Raw genomic sequence first — 22858 nt, 5'->3', positions numbered from 1 at the left:
AGCTGCAGTGTAGTATAGTATAGTATAGTATAGTAATATAAAAAGGGACTTTGGCACTAAAAAGACTGTAACATTGAAAGATATCTACTTGATTTGACTCATTTGGACACTTTGAAGCTTCATATTAGCTTCTTATTAACTTTTTTTAATTTTATTTTGCTTTTTATTGGCTGTTTTGACAATTGTATATCACAACAAAATTAAGTGCTTAAAGGAAAAGAAAGTAAGCAAACAAGCAAGAAAAAAAACCAACAAAAATACATCCAAGTTCGAAACAATTTCCATTAGATTCATAATTAAGACCGACATCTCTATTATCCGAGGGCGTCTTTTACTATATTTTTCTTTTACAGCACCAAGGCTCATTTTGACCAATTCATTCACAAATAAAGAGAAAAAAGTAACAATAAATGAATGATATAATAGTAATGGAGGTATGAAAAACTACACTTTCACTTGTTAACTTCAATAAGATATCTCACCTGACATTTCTCACCTTTGAAGTGTATAGCCTATTAATGTTAGGGGCAAAACAAACATGCAACAAGAAAATATAATAAAGTTTCCAGAAGAAAATAAACTTTTAAATACATTTTTGCACAGAAGGAGGCTTGTGGATTTTGTCCCCCATCACTTACATTGGATCTTCTAATGGTCTAATGTATTTTAAGGTTTATTAAGCCACATTTTCCTTCACTAAGGATTCTCGTTCAGACACTATGGGCCCAAAAAAAGCAATAGCTGTATTGGACACGTGTGACTGTCATCTCAACTGTAACTACAGTTAGTCAATGTGCCACATTAGTCAATATGTTCTCATACTGGAAGTGATGTGATCTTGATACTTGTGGCAAGAAAAATGTATTTCACTGCTCATTTGGGCGTCTGACTGTTGTTTTAAGACTTTGTGAACCCGTCTTTCATATATTTATTTATTTTTTCTCTCAACTTTATTTGTCAAAATTGGAAATACACAACATGTTATTATATTTTTCTGACACAAGAACAATTCCTTTTACTGTCAACTTTTATATTTTGATGGCTAAATTTTATCTCCACAAGCGTAAATTATCTAAATCACCACCTAGTTTGCTTCCTTTCCTTGCAGAAATTTAATTCTCCTGCAATCCTGAAGCCATATGAAGGACCCCAGAAGTGCCTCAACACTCAGGACTTACTTATGCACTTTTATTTATTTATTTACTTTATTTACTTATTCATTGTCTTCAATGAACCTGTCCTTAAAGTCCCCCTGCACTCAAAAATCTGTTTTTCTTCTGGTTCCTGCAGTTACATGTTTGAGCTTCACTGTGCAGAATGATGTTTGTGTAGAGTTTGTTTTCACTTTCATCTGCTGAAAGTGGAGAGTTTCTCTGAGCTCATTGAAAATCCTATTTTAAGGGGCGGGCCTACGAGCATGATTTGTGACATCACAACTAGTTTGGAAGCAGATCCTGGTCCAATATTCAACTTATACAGGTGTGATGTGGAAACTTGAAGACTCCAGTGCACTAGATTCACAAGTCAGAATGGGAGTCAGAGAATGTCAGAGAATGGGAGGACAACATAATTTCCGATAAGGCGTATAGTGATGTCACACTTCCGCCATTAAGAAGTTGGAGTTTACTTTTGAATGGGAGCGTGTCCGTGTTATAAGTGTCTTTTTGGGTGCCGAAACCGTGGCCTCAATAAAGCTACAGCTCAAGTATGAAGTTTTTCGTCTAGTGTTCATCCCTTCTTCTCTAACGACTCCCCAGAGAGATCAACCATATCTCTACAGGGTGTAGGTTTGTTAGCGGCAGTCCATTTAGGAATCCTCAGATTTCGGTAGATTTCCGATTGTCTGGTATTGCGACACTACCAGGACACAAACACTGAGAATGGACTTTTCAGTGAAGTAGGAGACATCTTGTGTCTAACAGTTAAACTTAAGCAATGAAATACGTAAGGGATAATCAAGGAGTAAGGCGTCGGGTGGTTCTTCACCTCCACATTGTGCCTTAAAACCATTTAACGCACACCTACAAGTTGATTATCCCGCTTATACCATGGTCATTTGCCTACTATATATCTGTGTAATCTGTGTTCGTTTGTTCTTTTTGTTCTTTTGTCTTTCGGTAGAGAAAGTGTCTCAGTAACTGCCCATTTTGTTACCTTTTTTTTTTTTTTTTGAATGTATCTCATCCTTCTCTTCCTCTATCATTTTAAGCCCTACAGCTGTCAGTTTTCGCTTGGCTTCTTTCTTTTCTTCTCCGTTTCATTTTTCCTCTGCTGCGTCTCATTCTTCAGAACTTCATAACGAGTAAGCTATTGACCGCTGTGCTCTTTAATGTTGCTATGGTTACAGGTTGGGTAGCGGATGAATTTCGAACGGTGATTAAACTTGAGCCGAACTACTTGTGCGATAAACGGTTTTAACACACACCTGCCGGCCAATCAGAAAATAGTTTTCACCCAGACCATGGTATAAATTTGCATATTTATGGATTATTGAATTAATTTTTAATGAGGGATAAGGATTAGATGTAATTTTAAGGATTTTAACAAGATAATTAAGCTGTTTTTTTATGGAAAACACAAATTATCATTCAAAGTAGAGTATTTTATATACATCTGAAACATGTCTGGAGGGGGATCTTTAAGTTTTCTTTACATTAGGACGTGACGTTACTTTACTTCCGTTTAACGTCTCATTTTTCATCGCCTTGACCCGCTGCCGGTGACCAATCTCCCTCCTCCAGAAGGATCTCTGAGCTCCGTGTACACAGTAGTCAACATTTGACTTTTACTTCCGACCGTGTCATCTCTTGCGTCTGCTGCAAAAAAAAAAGAAGCAAGTGGTTTATTTTGGAAGTAACGCGGAGCTCTAACTTTGGCTGTGTAAAACACATTTAAACGAATCGAGTCACCCTCTTTAGCAGGATGTCAGATTTCGACAGCAACCCGTTCGCGGACCCGGAGTTAAACAACCCGTTTCAGGTAACGTCAGCTAGCTACGTTAGCCACATTAGCATTAGCTGCTGCATTATTTCACATTAATAAATCACCAGGCGGACGTTACTGTGTGACGCTGCCGTGTTAAAGCTGCTTGAGTTAAACTACAGTAACAGCAGCTGACTTAAGACGTTAATTCACTTGTTGGCAGGCTTTAGTTAATGTTTGACACTTTCTCTTGGTATATTTTTTGCCTGAGTGAAGTGACAGGACATGTAAAGGTAACAGACAGGTGTTGGCTAGCTTGATGTTTTGTGTAAGCCTTCCTGATGATACAGCAGGTGTAGTTCAGACTGCAGCAGGGTGGGAAGGTTGGTTATAGATATACGATATTTCCACTTTTCAGTTTTAACTTTCAACCTGTCTGACAACCTTCCCTTCATATAGACTTTGTAACAGGCACCTATTTGTATTTATTGCTGTTCAAAGGTTTGATTTCTTTGCCTGACTAATTACTTTAATAGATTGAGCATTTAAAGGATTTTTAAAGGACGTTGTTTGCAATTTTTCATCTCAAAAGGTGCCCAAGTGAGCATTTAAAAAGGTTTTTATTGCTATAATCATTCCTCCTGTTCATACTGACCATTAGAAGATCCCTTTATAATGCACTTACAATGTTAAGCAATGGGGGGCCAAAATCCACAGTCCTCCTTCTGTGCAAAAATGTATTTAAAAGTTCATTTGAATGAGTCAAATCAAGTAGATATCTTTCAACGTTACAGTCTTTTCAGTGCCAACGTCCCTCTTTTTGTTACTATTCTTCCACCGCAGCTCAACAGGGAAACACAAAGAGGGAATTTGCTACTAAAAAGATTGTAAATGTGTCAGATATCCTCTCGACATGACTAACTCAGACTGCGGAAGCCTCATATAAGCTTCAGATCAACTTTTAAATATGTTTCTGCACAAAATGACTGTGTGGACACACTGTGGATTTTGGCCTCCATCACTTACATTGAAAGCACATTTTAAGGAGATCTTTTAATAGCCAGTATGAACAGGAGGAATGATTACAGCGAAGAAAACCTCTTTCACTGTTCATATGTTATTTTAAGACACACTTGAAAAATTAAGCCTGAAATAAGATTTGTTCCCCATACAGGGCTTTCTGTTCTAAACCAGAGATGATAATAAATAACCCAATCTGAGGTTCGGGATTTTTAGGGGATGATTCTTAAATAGAAAAAATGAAAATAGGATATAAAAACAGTAATTTGAATGACTCTGAAGAACTGGCTCTCAAAAATAGAGAAGTAAATGAAAGCGGAACACATCTTGATGGTTGTATAGTTGCACATGTTTTCACCGTCATGCCTTCGTTATGCTGTTGGCTTTATTTAGGCCTCCATCTATAGGCAGTCTTGTGTTTACAGACTCTTGTCATGGAGGAAGCATGCGTTTGATCGTGTGCTCCTCAGCCCCTTCAGCGCCTGCCTCCTTCAGCAAGACTGCTGCGCTCCACACCTCCACCTCTGTATCTCTCAGGTGCACTAAACATGGGCAGCAACTAATGAGTGTTTTCATTAAAGCTGAAAAAATGTAAGAAGATAATTCATCAACGGGAAATAAATCTGCAACTATTTTGATAACTGAATCTTTTAAATTGTTTTTAAAGCAAATATTGCAAAAAAAAAAAAAATCACTGGTTGCAGCTACTTAAATGTAGAATATTTGATAGGTTTGTTAGTCTTTTATGAAATTGAAATGAATATCTTTGGGTTTTGGACTGTTGGTCGGACAAAACAAGCAATTTGAGTATGTTTGGGATTTGGGAAATTGTAATGTGCATGTGAGATTATTCGATAATGGAGATAATAGTGAGTTGCAGCTTTAATTATTCATTATGGATCAACATATTGATTAGATTTAAGGTAAATAACTTGGTCTGTGACATGTCAAACATTGTTGTAATGCTCTTTAGAGCTCAGTGTGATTCATTAAGATTGTTGTCATAGTAAAACAAGACAAAATATTCATTTTATAAAGATATTATACAAAAACAAAAACCGTTTTCAGTATCTATGGTATTCTTAATCAATGAATGAATAGACAGATATTAAACTAATTCATTTACCTTTGATTCAGTGACATAAAATGTCTTTTATTAGTTAATATAGTCTGGTACAGATATTCTTGTGCATGAGTACGTGGCTACAATAAATGATTTCTCCCATTTTAGAGGCTTCAATTTATCACAGAAATGTTTTAAAAAAAGAAAAAAAAAGTTTCCACCTTCTTTCTGCATCAGAATGTGATGGTGAAAGATGCTGACGGCACAGTTTGACCGTTCAGACGCATGAAAAGTGAATTATTCATGGAGCCCCATTAACATAGTGACATGACTGGTGAACTCCTGCTGTGCTGCCTTTTTCTTTTTTTTTTTGTCATTTGATGGCTCACACTTTTTTTTTTTTGCCTGAAGAGAAATGGAGCTTTATTCCCTCCTCTGAGCTATCGTCAATAGTTCATGAAAACATATGGTGCCGTCATGGCGACATGTGGCGCTAGGGTCCCCGCAGGCGCCTTTCCTCCTCAATTTTTATCATTCCCAGTCATGCTGTTTTGGCCTATTTCTCTGGATGTAAGCTAATTAGAGAAATCAGGCTCCCGTGTCAGTTAATAAAAAAAACCCTGCATGGAAACACAGGTATCACATTGTACCGTCTCGCTAGCTTAATCAAATGAGAAATGTTGCACAGTCTGTACAGAGCCTGTTACATATTGCGGCTTCGCCTTAAAAGGCAGCGCTGTAGGCAAACTGTTGAAGTCTTGGATAAAGTGTCATCAACTTGTGAGATTTTCTGCACCTGCCCATGCAGAACAGAGCCTGTTATAGTTTCAGCTACATCAGGACCACAAGAGATCCAACTTCACCAGTCGGTGCGTTGTTAGGTGACAGGAAACACATAAAATAAGTCACTTGTGCAACAGGTGAAGCAAGCACGGTTTGATTTGAACTATAGATTTCAAGTTGAGAACTTAACACTCAGTGATTATGCATGTATTTGTTAGGCTGCGCAATAGGGCGATATTAAACTTTAAACACAACACACCCTGAATTATTTATGACCCCGGTCTGGTGACAAGTTGCAGTCTGTTTGTGTGGCAGCGGAAGAGAGATGCTCCTAGAAATTTAAGAGTGTGAGAGACGCTGCTAGAGGACGACACGGAGTACCGGATAAGGATAGCACTTCAGGGATACGCAGATTGGATGTTAATCTTGAGCAGCAATTTGAATGAAACTAGCAGCTGATGGTAAGCTTATTCTAACCGCATGAATAGGAATTTTCCATGCAAATAAAGCCAGAAGATACTAAACGTTGTATTTTTTAGAGTGTGGCCTGTTACTCAGTGGGAGTTGTAGACAAATACACCCTATAAGTAAATATAGCTGCACTGCAGTGTTTTTAGCCACTCGTCCTTAAAATATGTCAGTGAATGTTCTGGCTTCATCCTATTTTTGTGTGTTTACATCAGAGCTGCAACAATAAGTCCATTAATTGTGGAGTATTTTGATGATCGATTAATCGTTTGGAGTCATTTTTTTTAAAGAAAAAAAATGTCTCATGTGAATGTTTTCTGGTTTCTTTAGTCTTCTGTGACAGTAAACTGATTATATTTGGATTGTGGACAAAACAAGACATTCGAGGAGGTCATGCTGGGCTTTGGGAAACATTTTTCACCATTTTCTGACATTTTATAGACCAAACAACTTATCCATTAATTGAGAAAATAATCAACAGATTAAACAGTAATGGAAAATAATGGTTAGTTGCAGCCCTAGTTTACATAGTACAGCTGTCGCTCACTTGCCTGTGTGAGCGAGGCTGTTTAAATATGTTTGTCTCGCAAATCAACAATGTGGTTAAAAGGATCAGAAAGTGCCTGAGCAGTTGTTTTTTTTTGTGTGTGTAGTGTGGCAGAAAAACACAAAGTCTCCCTTTTTTAATTTTTTTTTTTTATTTCTGTCTTTAGCAGCGAGCAGCATTCACCCCTCACCCATCTGAAACTCACGGACACGGCTATTTATAGACAGCTTCTCGTGAAGATTATTGGAATCATCCCGTCTTTGCCAGTATTGAATTATAGGCCTGTTGCATGTTGAATAAAGAGTGCTGTTTGGCCTTGATCTGGCAGAATAATGGAGGGTTTTTACGCTCACATTGGGCCATTTTTTATCTTACCGTAGAGATTTCCACTGGTGTCCTTGGTTTTAAAAAAAAAAAAAAATACAAGGATAGACATGTCAAGATTGTGGTATTCTCATACCAACGTTATTCATCTCTTTTGTGAAGCCTTTTCCTCTACAGTCTATATTCAGCTGTTTTTTCTCTTCTTTTAAATCTATGTTGTTTTTTTCTTCAGGATCCATCAGTGACACAAGTAAGACAGACGGCTCCTCCAGGGTTAGAGGAGTACAATCCCTTCTCAGATGCCAAACCAGTAAGTACTTTTACATTTCATCCAGTAGCGCTGAGCTGCATACATGAAATAGATTTACAGAACATCTACTGGCAACGTTCACAGCACTCAGAGGAATTTTTTTTTTTTTTTTTTTTTTAGCTCTAAAGTGATTCCTCTTATTTCTGATGTTCACATAACTGTGAGAAATATAACATTTTTAATTAAAAATGATGGAAAAATAAGACGATTCCCTGTGCAAGAGATATAAATCCCAGCACTCGTTAGTCTTACACATTGACATCAAATCTAACACATGTGTCACCAGAGATGTAATTACACCGCACAAATCACACAAAAACGAGGAACTTTATCATTCAAAGTCAGTCCCGGTTTATTGCTTAGCTCTTGTTCTCACTGTAAAATGACTTACTGCTTCACTGTCAGCTGTAAAGATATCAGTGTTTGACTATAAATACATGTATGTTTCCTCCGTAGACGCCTCCGGTTATGGCAGCAAAGACTGCGGCGCCGTCCACCAACACACAACCCGCCATCATGAGTCCCACAGAGGAGCCTCCAGCCTACTCGCAATCTAGAGGACAGGTATGTTGGATGTCATACAGCCCCAAAAAAACCACTTTGTCACTAGATTTTGTGGTCCAACAGACACGTCTTTACATCGCCACCATGCTGATGTTATTGTTAGTGAAGATGTATGTGTGCACGTATATAAGATGAGGTTCTGACGGTGTACTGAAGGTAGAAGATGCATCAACACGACTGCTGGTTTCATGCTGAGTTTGTGGATAGAAACGTTGTTCCCCCAGGAGACGGTTCCTGTGTTTGGGCTTCCTAGCTGATGGGAGACACCGAGTCTGAGAGACATCCAGGCAGGAAATAACTTGAAATATCTTGTTTGAAGGCTCCTGGGAACATGTCGCTGTGATGTCTCTCCTCCTGCTTGTGCGAGAACTGCCATTTATTCTGAAATATAGAGAATTCTTAGTGAGCAGACAAACACGTCTCTCACACACACACACACACACACACACTCCTGTATTCGTAGCAGAGAGTTGACATCTGTTCTGCGTGTGTACAGGAGCAGTCGAGAGCAGCTGCTGAGCTGCTGAGGAGACAGGAGGAGCTGGAGAGGAAGGCTGCAGAGCTGGACCGGCGGGAGAGAGAGATGCAGTCCCTCAGTGCTTCAGGAGGTTAGCAGCAGCAGCAGCAGCCAGCAAACAGCTGTCACAACTAAAGATGATACACTTTCTAAATCCATACAGGCTCAAAACGAATTTTCCGACAGCAGGTCAAGTGCAGCTTTTTCTGCTGGGCTTGATCATTTTAACCACAATTGTTTGAGGGAATAGTTTGATATTTTGGGATTTTAAATGCTTATTTATTTTTGGGGGGGAGGGTGTTTGCAGAGAGTTAAGAGGAAAAGATGGAAACTACTTGTGTCTTTTTGGTTAATATGAAACTAGATCGAGGAGGTGATTATCTTAGCTTAGCAGAAAACAGGAAACAGCTAGTCAAAGATTAAAAATCAGTCCACCAGCGTTTCTCGGTGTTATAAATTAACACGTATCTTGTTTGTTTGATCTGTACACAAACAGAAATGTAAAAATGACACGTTGTACTTTTAACAAGGAATCACTCGCTGTAACTGTTTCTTAACTAAGACATCAGTGTGAGGCTGCCAGACATCCAGCAGAGACTCTTATGAAGTCACTGCACAATTTGATTTGGAAATAATAGTGACAATAGTTCTAGTAACATGTCAGAAAGCTAGTGAAGCTAGTTGCCTGCTGGCTTCATATTTAACGTACAGACACGAGAGGCGATCATCGATCAACTATTTCTTTAAATTCCCATAGATTCACTACAGTTGTATAAAATGGCCACTGTTTTCTATTTCAAACCCCATCAGGATCAAAACATTGCATCTCCCTCAATTCTCAGGGGCTATGTTTGTCTCATCTGAAGGTGCTGCACTTTCTCTGTGACTACATTTACATGCAGACCAGAATCCAGGAAGAAAATCAGAGGATGTGTTTTACTGTTCATGTGCTGCAGCGACACGCAGCTAGTCAGTAACCACATTCCTCTCACTGATGTTTTTAAGTGTAGACTATTAATAATACTGTATGGGATCCTTCTGAAAGAGTAGCAGGTACAACATGAACTCACATCTCTTGTAAAAGCTTGACTTGTTCCTGTTTTCAGGCAGGAAAAACAACTGGCCCCCCCTCCCAGAGAAGTTCCCAGTGGGCCCCTGTTTCTACCACGACATCACCGTGGACATTCCTGTAGAGTTTCAGAAAACGGTTAAGATCATGTACTACCTCTGGATGTGTGAGTAGTTTATTTTTATCTTCTCATTTTTGAAGGGACCAATGAATTAATCCACAGATCAAGTGAGTGCAGAGTTAAAAACATGTAGCCAGAATAAGCTAACAGTCATGAAATAAATCACTACTGAGCCTCCTGGAAGCTTTGCAGTCTCCAAATATCAGTGAGGAGACGAGTTTATACCCTTTGATTTTGTAACTGATGTCCTGATTTGTTGATTATCTTGTTTTAACATCAGATTTGGTTTCTGTGAACATTGAAATTATTGCACAAAGGATTATGATGTAAAAACTTGCATATTAGTAAAACATATTGTAGGATGTGAATGTTGTTGTCATGACATCAAAAAGAAAAGAAATAAGTGGTTGCTGAGAAATGTGTGAGTGAATCTGTAAAATGATGACATTTAACCTCCACATCTGAAACAAGGAGAATGAAAAGATAAAGTCTTAAATTTGGGCTGGTGATATACACAAACTCAAATATGACAATATTTTTGACCAAATACCTTGATAAATGACTAACAGGGTAAAATCAACTAATAAAACAGCTACAACAGTCTGATAAGTTCAGAAACTTACATCATGTACTGTGATGCAGCCTTTAGAAAACACTTATGTCATATTATGATATCTAAGATGATATCAAGTGTCATATAACGATATTGACATAACATCAATATATTACCCAGTCTTATCTTTAATTGCATTTAATGCAATAAATGACCTGGTTCCAGTTAATATTATAGACATTACTGTCTGTGTACAGTAATGACTAAGACAGTATGTGTAGATATAAACATAAGATCTTTATTATTGTACAAACCTGCTTTTATAATTATTTCTTTAACAAGTTACTACATTTGTATTACTGATGAATAATAATAATCTTATTTATAGAGAACTTTTCAAAACCCACATTACAAAGTGCTTCAGCAGAGCAGCAAAATAAAAAAGGATGAATCATAAAATCATTAGATTAAAACAAACAACAGATAAAACCAACATGGTGTAATGAAAATAATTGTTATTTGCAGAGACTCAGCCTTGGGAACAGTCTGCAAACATTCTGTCTCCTAGTTTTCAGCCTCTGGAACAGATTAAAAAAAACCTCAGAAAGGTCAGAGGTCAGAAATATATGAAAGAAAGAGGCCACGAAGAGCCTTAAAAGTCATCAGTAAGATCTTAAAAAAAATTCTAAAATGTACTGAGAGTTGGTGTAAAGAGGCTAAAACCTCCTCAACCCCGTATAAATAAGAGCAACTGCTTCTCCTCCCTCTGACTTTACAGATTAGTCCTAATAGTGTTAAAAATGATAATTTGCATCTGTGATCCGGTGGATGAATGAATGGCCTCCTGTGGAATTCTGAAGCCACATGATGAAGGCACGTGGTGCAGTCATGTGGCCCCGATGAAGTGCCTCAGTCAGATGATCGCTCAGAGGTCGGTTTAGATACAGACTTCAGAGAGCAGCGTAGACTTTAAAGGACTCTCCCTCCCTCTTTCTCTTTTAGTTTCTTACAGATTAGCATCAATAAAAGCAAAGAATTTCACAGTATATTTGCTAAAGAAAATAAACAGAAAACTGGATCTTTTTGCAGCTGAAGTAGAGAAGGATCTCGATCACACATCAGGGCATGCAAATGTCTCCCGTCCGCCCCCGCTCAGCTCCGCTAGGTCAACCAGCAGGAGAATGTCATATTTCACACTGAGGTGTTAACTGGTAGCTCTGAAGTTAAACAGGCCGTGTGTTACTGTACAGCAAGACGCCTTAAACCAAGCAGGCACTATCAGGACCACAAGAAAAAATGGTAGAGATTAATTATTAAATGTGTGTGTGCCCTGTTCTCAGGCCCGCACAGTGTTACATGCTGAAATATTAAGTGTTTCCTCGGCTCAGCAGGACACTGGACGCTGCTGCAGCAGCCAGCAAACAGCCCAGTTTCCAGGCTCTGACACAACGGTGACATGCCAAAGCTGCCACACTGTCCCACTTTCACTAAAAGCTCCGTCCAGATACTCACTTTATAGGTTTGTTTTCTTTTTTCTTTTTTCCCTCAGTTCATACTGGGACGCTGCTGGTCAACATGATCGGCTGCCTCGCCTGGTTCTGTGTGGATGCGGGACGCGGGGTGGACTTCGGCCTGGCCATCCTCTGGTTCTTGCTCTTCACACCCTGCTCGTTCGTCTGTTGGTACAGACCACTTTATGGAGCTTTCAGGTAGACGACACATCTGCAACTAACAACTTTTCATTATTGATTTATTTGATTATTTTTTAGATTAAACGATTAGTTGTTTGGTCTATAAAATGTCAGAAAATAGTGAAAAATGCCCATTATTAATGCCCACAGCCCAGGTGACATCTGCAGATGTCTTGTTTTGTCCGACCAACAGTCAAAAACTCCAAAAATATTCAGTTTACCATTACAGAAGACAAAAAACTATAAAATCCTCACATACAACAAGTTGGAACCAGCAAATTTAAAAAAAAAAAGACAAACATGATAATCGATGAATCGTCGCAGCTCTAACTTCAAGTGTACAAGCTCAACATTTCAGCTGTTTATGGCCACTCTTGTTGTTCACATCCTGCTTTTGTTTTCTTCTTCTTCTCTCTACAGGAGTGACAGTTCGTTCAGGTTTTTTATTTTCTTCTTCGTGTACATCTGTCAGTTCGGTGTCTACGTCCTCCAGTGTATCGGCATCACAGGTTGGGGCGCCAGGTGAGGAAACGGGACCAGAAGATACTAAAAAACAATTTGTGTTTCAGATTTTCAGTTGTTTCACTGCCACCTTCTTTGAAATGTTCAGTGTCATGTATTATAACCTGGTTTTAAATGTAGATGTGTTTATTTAAAAAAAATTACATGAACTACATGTGAACATTCAGTCAAGATGAGCTCACTACTGCGATTGTCTTTGTTAGGATTTACTTATTAATTTAAGGTTTTTTTTAATACTTATATCAAATCTGCATCCAGTGAATGTTGACTAGAACCTTAAATTGAATATATTGTTGATCCTGGTGAAATCTGGCAATATTCTTCTATTTTTTTTGTCAACAAATCCCTTGAAAAGATGAAAACCAACAACGTGTTTGTCCGTCTCTAGATATTTTCCAACTTCTCCACCCTGTCTGTGACTCTCAACTCTGAGCTCATTGGTTCCTTTCATTTCATTTTTAAAAAAGGCTCAATGATTCCTTAAAACAGCCTGGAACTGTGATTTTTAGTAACCATTACTCAAACAGAGGAAAAAGTACATTCGTTGGGGACTATTTTCAGCTGCAGATGAATACACATTTGGTGCTTTAGTGACTATTTCCAGCAGGGCAGTGTGTGTGTGTGTGTGTGTGTGTGTGTGTGTGTGTTCATGGTAAAGAAAGAACATGTCACCCAGTGCCACAGTGTAACTCACTGACATGTTTTAATAGCTTTTGCACAGAGGAATAATAAATATCAGGCTTTGGATAAACACACAACACTTGCTCAGAGTGAGAAAATGATTTCATGTTGACTTAAATGACTTTCTTTTCCTTTCAGTGGGTGGATCTCTGCTTTGACTGGCCTGAATCGGAGCATCCCAGTGGGCATCATAATGATCCTCATCGCCGCTCTGTTTACCTCACTGGCTGTCATGTCCCTCATCATGTTCAAAAAGGTGAAAACACAACAAACGTACTGTAGAAGAGTCGCCTCTGTTAATGTACGAGGAGGAGGAACTTCAAAAATCCCAAAAATGCTCAAAAAGCTGTTATTATAACCCTTTCATTTCAAAGTACTCTCCTTAAGGTGCTTAAAACTCCACCCTACTCCTGTCCTATCAATGGCTTCCAGGACTTTTTAGGAAATATGTTCTTTTTCTTTCATGTTCTTCTTTTTCTAACGCCCTCTTCTCCCTTTTTTAAACTCCATCAGGTCCACGCGATGTACCGTACCACCGGCGCCAGCTTCGAGAAGGCCCAGCAGGAGTTCGCTACAGGCGTCATGTCCAACAAGACGGTCCAGACGGCCGCCGCCAACGCCGCCACCAGGGCCGCGACGGGAACCTTCAAGGAGCAGATCTGATCTGCCACCGCAGAGCCCTCTCATCTCTCCGTCACACCTTCACCCCTTACCGTCCTCCCACCTTTCTTCCTCTCTCAGTGCGACACCCAGCTTTCCACCGAGCCAGCCGCCCTGTTTGAACACACGGAGAGTCCCCCGCCCCCCCCGTCCTCCCTCAGCCTTCTGACAATATCTAACGGTTGATCTGTAACCTGAGCGAGAAAACCGGGAACATTCAAACAAGGCCTCGGCTCTCCGTCCTGCCCCGCCGACATCCTGCACTCTCATCACTGACTCTGGGACTCGTCACCCGCGCTGCACTCCTACCACTCAACCAGCGTGCTCGACTTTATTATCTTTTTTTTTTTTTCTCTCTCTGTGTGAGTTTTTGGTGTGTTTGGCCAACTTAAACGAACGTCTGCGTGCCTCTATAAACGTTGGTGCCGCCTCGAGGCCTGTCTGTCTGTCTCTCTCCGTAGACGGACGCTCATGTAGCCGAACCAAGTCCCACCTTCTGAAGTTACCCGGGCATTTCCACCTGAAACAGATCCAGAAGTTCTGTGCAGCCCCGTGTGTCTGAATCTAATCACTACTTCCTGTTTTTTTTTAAATTAATTTATTATGGGACAGACGGACGGCGTCTAGAACTCACTATAGTAGTTGTCTGTTAATTGTCATTCAGTAGCATTTCTCTGATTTATTTCTGCTGTTTTCCATGAGTCCATAACGTAACACTGCTGCCCCCCGGTGGAGTGACTTGTTATTGCTGAAGATGAATGCTGTGCATTCCAGTTCACTGCCTTGCCTTCTACCTTCTGCTTTCCTCAGAATTTGGGTTTTAGAGAATGTGTCGTCTTCCCTAAAGTGACGCTTCACCCAAAATCATATCTGTAGATTGTAGGGCTGCAGCTAATTATCAATTATCATCTTTATTTATTGATAGTTTTTTTCTATAAAATGTCAGGAAACGATGACAAATTCCAAGCAGACATATTCAAATTGCTCTTTTTATCCAAACAAAAGTGAGTTTACAATCATTTAAGTCAGACAAAAGAAGCAAATTCTCACATTTAAGAAGCTGAAGCAATTATTATTAATCGTTTCAACCCTCCCTGAAGTTCTGCCAGAGGTCGTGTTTTAAGCCATATTTCGGGAGTGTTTTTGTCTTTGAGGTGTCGAGCCGTGTTGGCGAGATAAAAGAAGTTTGTTTACCTCAAGAACTGGGAGATGTGCTTCTTTACAGAACATGCAGCTCTTCATCTAACATCTCACTGTGGCTGTTTCTGCTCGTATTATTCCTCCCCTGCAGTATTTATAACTGATCCGCAGACCAAACAGCTCCAGATATCTTCACATCTCGTTGTGTCGACCTGTTTTTATTAAAGAGCGGTAAACAAATTTAATTCCCTGTAATTTCTTCATGATAAAATCCTCCCGTTAGTTTGTCAGTGGAAAGCTTTTAATACGAGGCAGCAACGGCAGGAAATGTTCAGTTTTCATCAGCTCCGATATGACTGAAAGCAATCAGGAAACGGATAAAACGGACCAACCCAGACTAATGGAAAAACAACACAGTGACCTTATAGATGGACAGAGGAGGAATAGATTATGCTGTTTCTTTTGAAACCGTTGGAATCTAATTTAACCACTAAATTCACGCTACAGACTTTTAACAGCCATGTTTCCCGCCTACAAACAGTGTTTGATACTTAAAACATTTTTTATTTCTGATTTTGGGTGGACTGTCACTTTAGAATTTGCTTTCAAGTATTTATTTGCTTGATGTCCATTGCCTATAATGACCTTCATAGCCATTGTGAAATAATGTTTGGTTGCACTTTAATCTGGTTTTTGCAATGGAAGGATATTTATGATATCGGCCTCACGCCTTCCTGCTCATTAGTCTAGATGTTTTAATTCATAACACGCACCAGCTGAGTTCAGCATCGTTTTCACATGAAGCCTGTTTTTTGTGTCATTTCCTGGAAAAAAAAAAGAATAAAAGAAACCCAATCAGTGACACAGTTAACGTACGAGAGCCACTATTCTGTATATACAGCTGCATGTTTATACAGTCAAAGTCTAACTTGTCTCCGGCTTTTCTTGCGTGCTGGAGATTTACCTCAGTTTAACTCAGGATGTACTCTTCACTTGCATGACGAGGTTAAACATTAAACAAGATTGTACAAAATTAGACACCTGCTGGCCCTCATCTCGTTTTGAAACGTATGTGTGCTGTACATCGATTTATCGCAATAAAAATGACTTAAAAGATCCGAAAAATCAAATAGAAGGGCCAGTAATGTTGATTTTTCTGATAATTTGCCTGCAGACTGACTATCATTGAACTCCCGCAATCAAATACATCAAATCTGAAGATTGTCATAAAAAAAAAAAGCATTTTTGGCCACAAAAATGTCTTTGAATGTGTCTTTTTTTTTTTTTCTACATACTGTAGGAGACTGGTGTTGCTTCAGTTGGAGCTTTGAATGTGTCCGATCACGTCGTCTGTCGCGGTTTAAGCCGGTTAAGCCTTTTGTACGTGTGTGTTGTGCACAGCAGGAGTGTAAATAGAGGGAATTTGGCCTTTTTAAGTCTTAATTTTCAATCATTCTGATTTACCGGAGACATTTTTTTAAAATCTGTTAAGGCTTCATGCAGTTCTCTTGTTTCCTGTCTCCTCTCTGCTAACTTCTCCTTTTTTTAAAAAAAAAAAAGATGTCATACTGGCTTAATTTGGACCAGTAGCACCAGTACATTGTTGTGTACAACATGAGATTATTACAGAAAAAAAAAGAATCAACTTTGCTTTTTCTTTTTCGACTTGCTTCAAAAGAACATGATCAATGTGAGAAAGGTGTTAGACCGCAACGCAACGTGAACTGTGTGATGTACCGTGGATGGATTCGTGGCTTTAAGCTCTGCTTTATAATCAACATGGTGTGTGTGTGTGTGGTAGAAAACACTGAGAACGAGATTTTCATTTAAAGCTTCTCTTAACAGTTAAATTTTGATGAAATTATGGAAGGGATGTTTGTATATTTTGTACGATTTACAGATGGTCGGCTGTTTTGCTCTAAAATTCGGTGTAATATAAAGATGCACTCTGGTTTCACCTTCAGTCGCATGTCGAGTAGTTTTGAGTTTTGTATATTTATTGTATTAACACTGAATAAAATTCTTCTTCTGTATGTGTTTCATGGTTTCTGTTTCTCTGTGTGGTTAAACATCCACATAAGACAAATCTTTCTATTCTTCTAAAGCAGCTGTTGTTTTTTAGCTTTTTGTTTGTTAAAGGAAAGGTTCACAATTTGTCAAATCTGTCTTAAAACAACAGTCAGGGGCCCAAACGAATACTGAAAGAGGATCTCATCCAAATGCTCTTACAATAAAAGTGATGGGGGCCAAAATCCAATACCTCATTCTGAGCAAAAATGCATTGAAAAGTTTATTTGAAGCTTATATGAGGCTTCAGCAGTCTGAGTTAGTCAAATAAAGTTGATATCTTCCACATTTACAGTCTTTTTAATTTAAGATTCCACTCTTTGTGTTTCCTTGGACAGTTTTCCTGTTCAGCTACGGTGGAAGGATTATAACAAAAACAGGGAATTTGGCTCTAAAAAGACTGTAACGTTGAAAGATATCTACTTGATTTGACTCATTTGGACGCTGAAGCTTCATATTAGCCTCAGATAAACTTTTACATACATTGTTGCACAGAGGGGCTGTCATCACTTACATTATAAATGCATTATGAAGGGATCTTCTAATGGTCGGTATGAACAGGAGGAATGATTACAGCAAAAAAAAACATGTTTCAATGTTCATTTTGGCTCCTGGCTGTTGTTTTAAGACGTTTTTTCTCGGGGTAATGGCAGTATATGTTAAGGTTTGCTTGCACCAGCAGCTGTTAACCAGATGAGGTCAGTGGTTATCAAAGAAAATTACATTAAGTCCACTCTGCTTCACTGCAAATGTGTTACAAATGTAGTTTACTTGGCTTCATTAAATAACCAGTCATCACACTTAGAGGACTGCAAATTCACATCAAAAGTCAAAAAGCTGCAAACTTAAAGTTACTTTAACGGTCATCGATGTTGCGTTAAAGAACGTCACCAAGCACAGACAAACATGCAACCGTTGATGCGTCCATGGATCACAGTCTGGAGCAGCAGTTATGTGTTTTTGTTCAGCATTGTTCATCAGAGAGCAAACATGTCTGTATGTTTTCAATCAGTTTTGTTTGTTAGTGTCTTTTAGTACATTCAACAGTTTGTTTTAGATCTGTATCAGCTGGCAGATGTCATTGTTCCCGTTAGCGTGTTTGGTTTAAGTTACAATAGAATTAAGTGTCATTTTTTATGATTATAAAATATTCCGTCTGGTTTAATGATTCTTGAAACAAGTTGATTTGTAACTGGTTGAAGCAATTTCAGTGCAATGGCAGGTCTTTTACCTTAATAACAGAGTAATTTGATTTGTTGATTAGGAAATCTTTCCATTGTGGAATTGGCAGTATCATTGGTATTAACCAGGAAATAATGGACCTGTTAAAGACTCACACAGGGCTGCAACAACTGCTTTCATTAGAAATCATTATTTATATATATATATACTATTATTTTCTTGAATAATGAGTCGTTTGGTGTATGAAATGTGAAAAACAGTTTCCTAAAACCTGAGGTGACGTCGTCAAATATCCTCTTACGTCTTCACCAACAGTCCACAACCCCAAAAATATTCAGATTACAATCACAGAGGAATAAAGAGACCAGAAATTATCCACATTTAAAATGCTGGAATCTGAGAATTTGGACTTTTATTCTTAAAAAAAAAAAAAAAAAAGACAGGCAGAGTCTTTGGTCTCTGCTCTGACACAAACCTGTGTGAATTAAAGCAAAGTAACGCTCTCACAAAAGAGGAAACTGGTAGCGGACCAAATTCACGGCCAACAGGAAGGGGGCACAGACGAGGAATAACAATCCAGCTCTCACAGGCTCAAGGCCTTCTATTCTCTTTTAATGCCTTTGGTATTATTTTGGGAGTCTTCACTCTGCCGTTAGCTGTCGTTCCAGGCCCGCCACATGGTCGTCAGCTGCTCCGCTCACAGCTGTCACTGCACGGATTCAATTGAGCCGCTATGAAGCGTCATCTGATGTTTATAATTCCTTGTGCTTCCTAAAGGTGAAAGCGTGGTGAGTTCAAAACTATCACAGGAAATGAGGCTGACTGGAGGAAAAGTGTATAATTGAGGTCATCAAGTAGCTCGTACACATGCTTATAATAGACTGAATTATAAACTTCAGGACGACTTCTGACAGTTTGGCTTTGAAACTTAAGTGGTTTAAATGTTGTAAAATATATACCTGAGTGTCCTTAAAAGAATAAATTACGCTGATTGAATTTGTGATAAACACAAGCTGACCTCTATTCAAGATCATCTAGACTACAAATAACAGATACAAAAGTGACAGAAAGCTGATTTTAGACCATTTTTACAACAATAGAAAAGAGCCTCAGACCAGACTTTAACTCTAAGATGATGACATCACTATTACATCATCACTGGTCTCTGTAGCACAAAGTTTGATGGTCTTCCTCACAGACAAGAAGAAATCATCATCTCATGATATTCATCTATAAAACTCTACTATTAAAGCTTCCTCACACCTCTTCTAACATTTAAATAGTGTAACTGCAGCACTACTTAACCTCAGGTATCACATGTAAACACTAATCTTAGCAGAACTGCACCTTTTAAATGAAATAAACTACAAACTGCCCTCCAACTAGATTCTTTCATTCCTCTCGGGGGGGTTTTAAAGCTTTATTATCTGATGTTTTTATGATTCTTGTAATCGTTTTCACTGATTCTTTGTTGATTGTGGCTGTTTGACCTTGTCATGATTGTACTTGTGTGTGTGACCACCTGACTGAATAAAGTTTAAATCAAATCATTTTTAAAAAGCTTTAAAGCGAGACGTTATGTTGCGTCTGTGTGCGTTCAGCCTCAAGCTCTCGTCAGACACCAAAACATCCTCTTCTGCTCAACCTTTTCCTGAGAGTCTGAAGCAACAGTATTTTGTTGGCCAATTGAGGTCAGAGAAAATTGACCTATTATCACCTTATAAAGTTTACAACGCCAAAGTATTCGCAAACAGCTGCCTGTTTGTACATCCAGCAGTTACGGAGCAACATTTATCATCCATTTGGAGTCGTGTTTCTGGCCACCTGATGAATGTAAGCGCAACACTTTCTCTCCTTTTAGCTTCGGTTTTGGTGTTTACCAGATCCTGAGGGAAATATCTGGCTCTTTAGGTGCTAAAAGCTCCACCGTGTTCACCAGCTAATCATTGACTGTCTGCCATGTGGTGCCGGGTGGGCGGTGTAAAGCTTTTTAAAGCTTTTCTGCTGAAAATAGCTCATTATGGTAGGAAACACGGAGGATGAGAGCAGTTAAATGGAACCAAAACGGCACAATTAAGAGCGGTAAAACCAAAACAACAAGCTGAAAGATGCTAAAATGCTCCATAGAGCTGATGAGAGCTGCAAAGTTATGTGTGCCCTTTCACATTCAGTCATCTGATCATCCTCAGTTAATATTGAAATATTGATTAGTGCACCTTTAAAGTTGTCACATCTCCAATCTTAAATATGCAGCATGCATGAGATTAAAACTGAGACAGACCTGGATTTTTAGATTTCAATCTTTTGTCTCCCAGAAGGGATGATCTATCTGAGATATCCTTCCTCTGCCAGGTGTGAGAAGAAACTAAACCCCTCATCCTCATCCTCTCTTGACTAATCCTACGAGGAGAAAGTGAGGCAAAGCTAAAAGTCTCTGGCGCTGAAACAGGCCTGAATTTCTGCTGCACTCTTCAAGATTGCACGATTTGTCATGTGCCTAATCTGGAAGTCATCAAGCACTGTGTTTAGTTTTTGAGTGCGCTGGTGGAGGAAGGGAGCCACAGGGTTGTGCCAGAGGCTTCTCTGTAGTCCACATGGAGGGAGGAACATCTGGGGAGGGACTTTTGCAATCACATATACACACAAATAGGTAATGCACGAGTAATAGCAAATCAAACAGAGGCTGGGAGGTGGGAAATGTATTGTTATTAATTTTAAAATACGAGGCACACACACACACACACACACACAGACACACACACACATGGAGAGTTCAGTTCTGCATCAGTGGAAAAACTGATCACCCGCTGGCTGGAAAACGTACCCACCCCCACCTCAAGGGCCAAACCGAGGTCTCAGCACCAAGCTGGCTGCTCCACTTGCTGCATCTCCTCCCTCCTCCTCCTCTGCTTCCACACTGAGGTTTTTCAACTGGATTAAAAAAAAAAAAAAAAAACTGAAACCAAACCTTATTTTTTTTCCCTTCTCTTTTTATTCGTTTGGCAAAAACAAATCAGAATAGATAGGACACTATCTATGACGCCACAGACTCCACTCCCTGAAACCAGACGTTACTAATAACAGCAATACTTCATATGCGCGTCCTCATCATTCAGTCCATTTCTTTGTGCACAGATTACAGGATGTCCGCTGAACGAGGACCGGGCAGAGAGACCCTTTCACAGAGTCATCTTTCAGCTTAGGCTAGGATTAAGCTCACTTCATGTTACAAAACAAAATGCACCACAGAGCTTGCTTCGCTTGACCCCCCCCCATCCCACTCCCACCCACACCCCAACCACCCTTGAAGATACATTTCAAGGGTCTGCAAACACATGAATCATTCAAATGACAGTACAATCTGCAAGCTTTTTAAAAAAAAGGACATCCACTCTGAGCTGAGGCTGTTTATTCTGTGAGTAGTTTATTCTGACTGAGTAGTGGTTCCCTTGTTGAGTTAATACTCACACGTAGCAAACAGATTAAAAAAAAAAAAAAAAGATCCAGGTTTGCTGGTCGTGGTCTGGTGACAAAAACACCAGTGTTTTTTTTTTGTTTTTTTTAAGGCAAGAGTGACATCATCAGCCCAGCCTGGATCAAGCTGACCATCAATCTGCGATCATAACTATGTACAATATATATATAATCACACTTATTTACAGGACATGTGGTGACGGACGAAGCCTCGCCGGGCCCGTCCGCACGCTTTACACGAATACAATAACAGACACAGCACCTCTAGTGGCAGAAAGACGGAGACACACACTGAGAAAAAAACTTGGCACTTGTAGATTTTTCCCACATGAACACAAAACGAAGACAAAATTAAGAGTCAGTCTTAGTGGTAAACAATGCAGGCGCCTCTCTTTCACAGGCCGGCCTTATGAGAAAATGCAGACAGGCAGGTGTTGATCATTATTGGCCTGTCTCTCTCGCTCTCTCTTCTTCTTCTTCTTCTTCTTCCTCTGTTTTCGGCACAGGACCAAAAGTATCTGAGGCTCAGAGGAGGCAGATCAGGCTCTTGCCCTCCTCGATCTCCTCCTGGACCTTGTCGCTGGAGGTGGCGATCTCGGCCTGCGCGGAGAAGACGGCGCAGATGAAGGTGAGCACGGTGCCGCCCATGGCCGTGTAGAAGGCCCAGCCCATGGAGCAGAGCCCGGCTCGGTACGGAGCCGCGTCGGGGCCGCAGTACAGCTGGACCTTGTCTGAACCCCAGCCAGCGGGGTACAACATCAGACCCAGGATCAGAAACAGACCTGCGAGAAGGGAAACAGAGAGAAGGATGGTCAGTATAAACAGTATAAACAGAGCAGCCTCTTGGGGCTATTAGAGGTTATTACACCTTCAAATATGAGCCAGTCAAATGATGTACTAGCGAGCATGAAAGTTCAATCATAACACAAAAGAAATCTGAACTTTTCCAGAAGCTTTCAGCAGTATCTCACAGTTATCTATGGACCCCCAGTTTTATCAAACATACTAGTGATTTTCCCGAACAGCCTGCCTGCCTGGTTAAGATGCATGCCGCATAACAGCAACATCTGTGGTTCCATTCCAACTGCAGACTTTTTGTTTCCCATCTCTCTTTTTCTCTCCCCTCATTTCCTGTCATCCTTCTAGTTTGTATCTTCCTCTCTACATACAAGGACGCGGT

The 22858-nt window shown here is 39.6% G+C and overlaps 2 protein-coding genes across 5 annotated transcripts in view; one reads left to right on the top strand and one right to left on the bottom strand.

Annotated features, from left to right (window-relative positions):
- Positions 1 to 1507: 1507 nt before the first annotated feature.
- LOC121885946 (secretory carrier-associated membrane protein 1-like) lies at positions 1508 to 16988 on the top strand. 3 transcript variants are annotated; one of them, XM_042395786.1, is made up of 9 exons: positions 1508 to 1787; positions 7360 to 7437; positions 7894 to 8001; positions 8498 to 8609; positions 9625 to 9753; positions 11811 to 11970; positions 12373 to 12474; positions 13294 to 13411; positions 13669 to 16988. In XM_042395786.1, the coding sequence occupies exons 3-9, from the start codon at positions 7906 to 7908 to the stop codon at positions 13816 to 13818; spliced, it is 867 nt and encodes a 288-aa protein (XP_042251720.1). In that variant the 5' UTR covers positions 1508 to 1787; positions 7360 to 7437; positions 7894 to 7905; the 3' UTR covers positions 13819 to 16988. The 3 variants fall into 3 exon arrangements, with proteins under 3 accessions (XP_042251720.1, XP_042251718.1, XP_042251719.1); XM_042395784.1 differs by lacking the exon at positions 1508 to 1787 and adding an exon at positions 2630 to 2979; XM_042395785.1 differs by lacking the exon at positions 1508 to 1787 and adding an exon at positions 6072 to 6249.
- A 4610-nt stretch (positions 16989 to 21598) lies between these two features.
- LOC121885642 (LHFPL tetraspan subfamily member 2a protein) overlaps positions 21599 to 22858 on the bottom strand; it is a 45726-nt gene continuing 44466 nt past the window's right edge. For both annotated transcript variants that reach the window (XM_042395306.1, XM_042395307.1), the window contains one exon: positions 21599 to 22460. In XM_042395306.1, the coding sequence (XP_042251240.1) occupies positions 22204 to 22460 (257 nt within the window). In that variant the 3' untranslated portion in view covers positions 21599 to 22203. The remainder of the gene's footprint in view (positions 22461 to 22858) is intronic.

The sequence above is a fragment of the Thunnus maccoyii genome, chromosome 19 (genome assembly GCF_910596095.1).
Source record: "Thunnus maccoyii chromosome 19, fThuMac1.1, whole genome shotgun sequence".
In the NCBI taxonomy this organism is placed as follows: Eukaryota; Metazoa; Chordata; class Actinopteri; order Scombriformes; family Scombridae; genus Thunnus; species Thunnus maccoyii.
The sequence above is the reverse complement of the archived record's forward strand: the minus strand, read 5'-3'. Positions and strand labels throughout refer to the sequence as shown.

Excerpts from the sequence above, each read along its gene's own strand:
- LOC121885946 (XM_042395784.1), top strand. The coding sequence starts at position 2,923 with ATGTCAGATTTCGACAGCAACCCGTTCGCGGACCCGGAGTTAAACAAC. Across the intron at positions 8,610-9,624 it reads GTCCCTCAGTGCTTCAGGAG|GCAGGAAAAACAACTGGCCC; the intron begins GTTAGCAGCAGC and ends TCCTGTTTTCAG. Across the intron at positions 9,754-11,810 it reads CATGTACTACCTCTGGATGT|TTCATACTGGGACGCTGCTG; the intron begins GTGAGTAGTTTA and ends TTTTTCCCTCAG.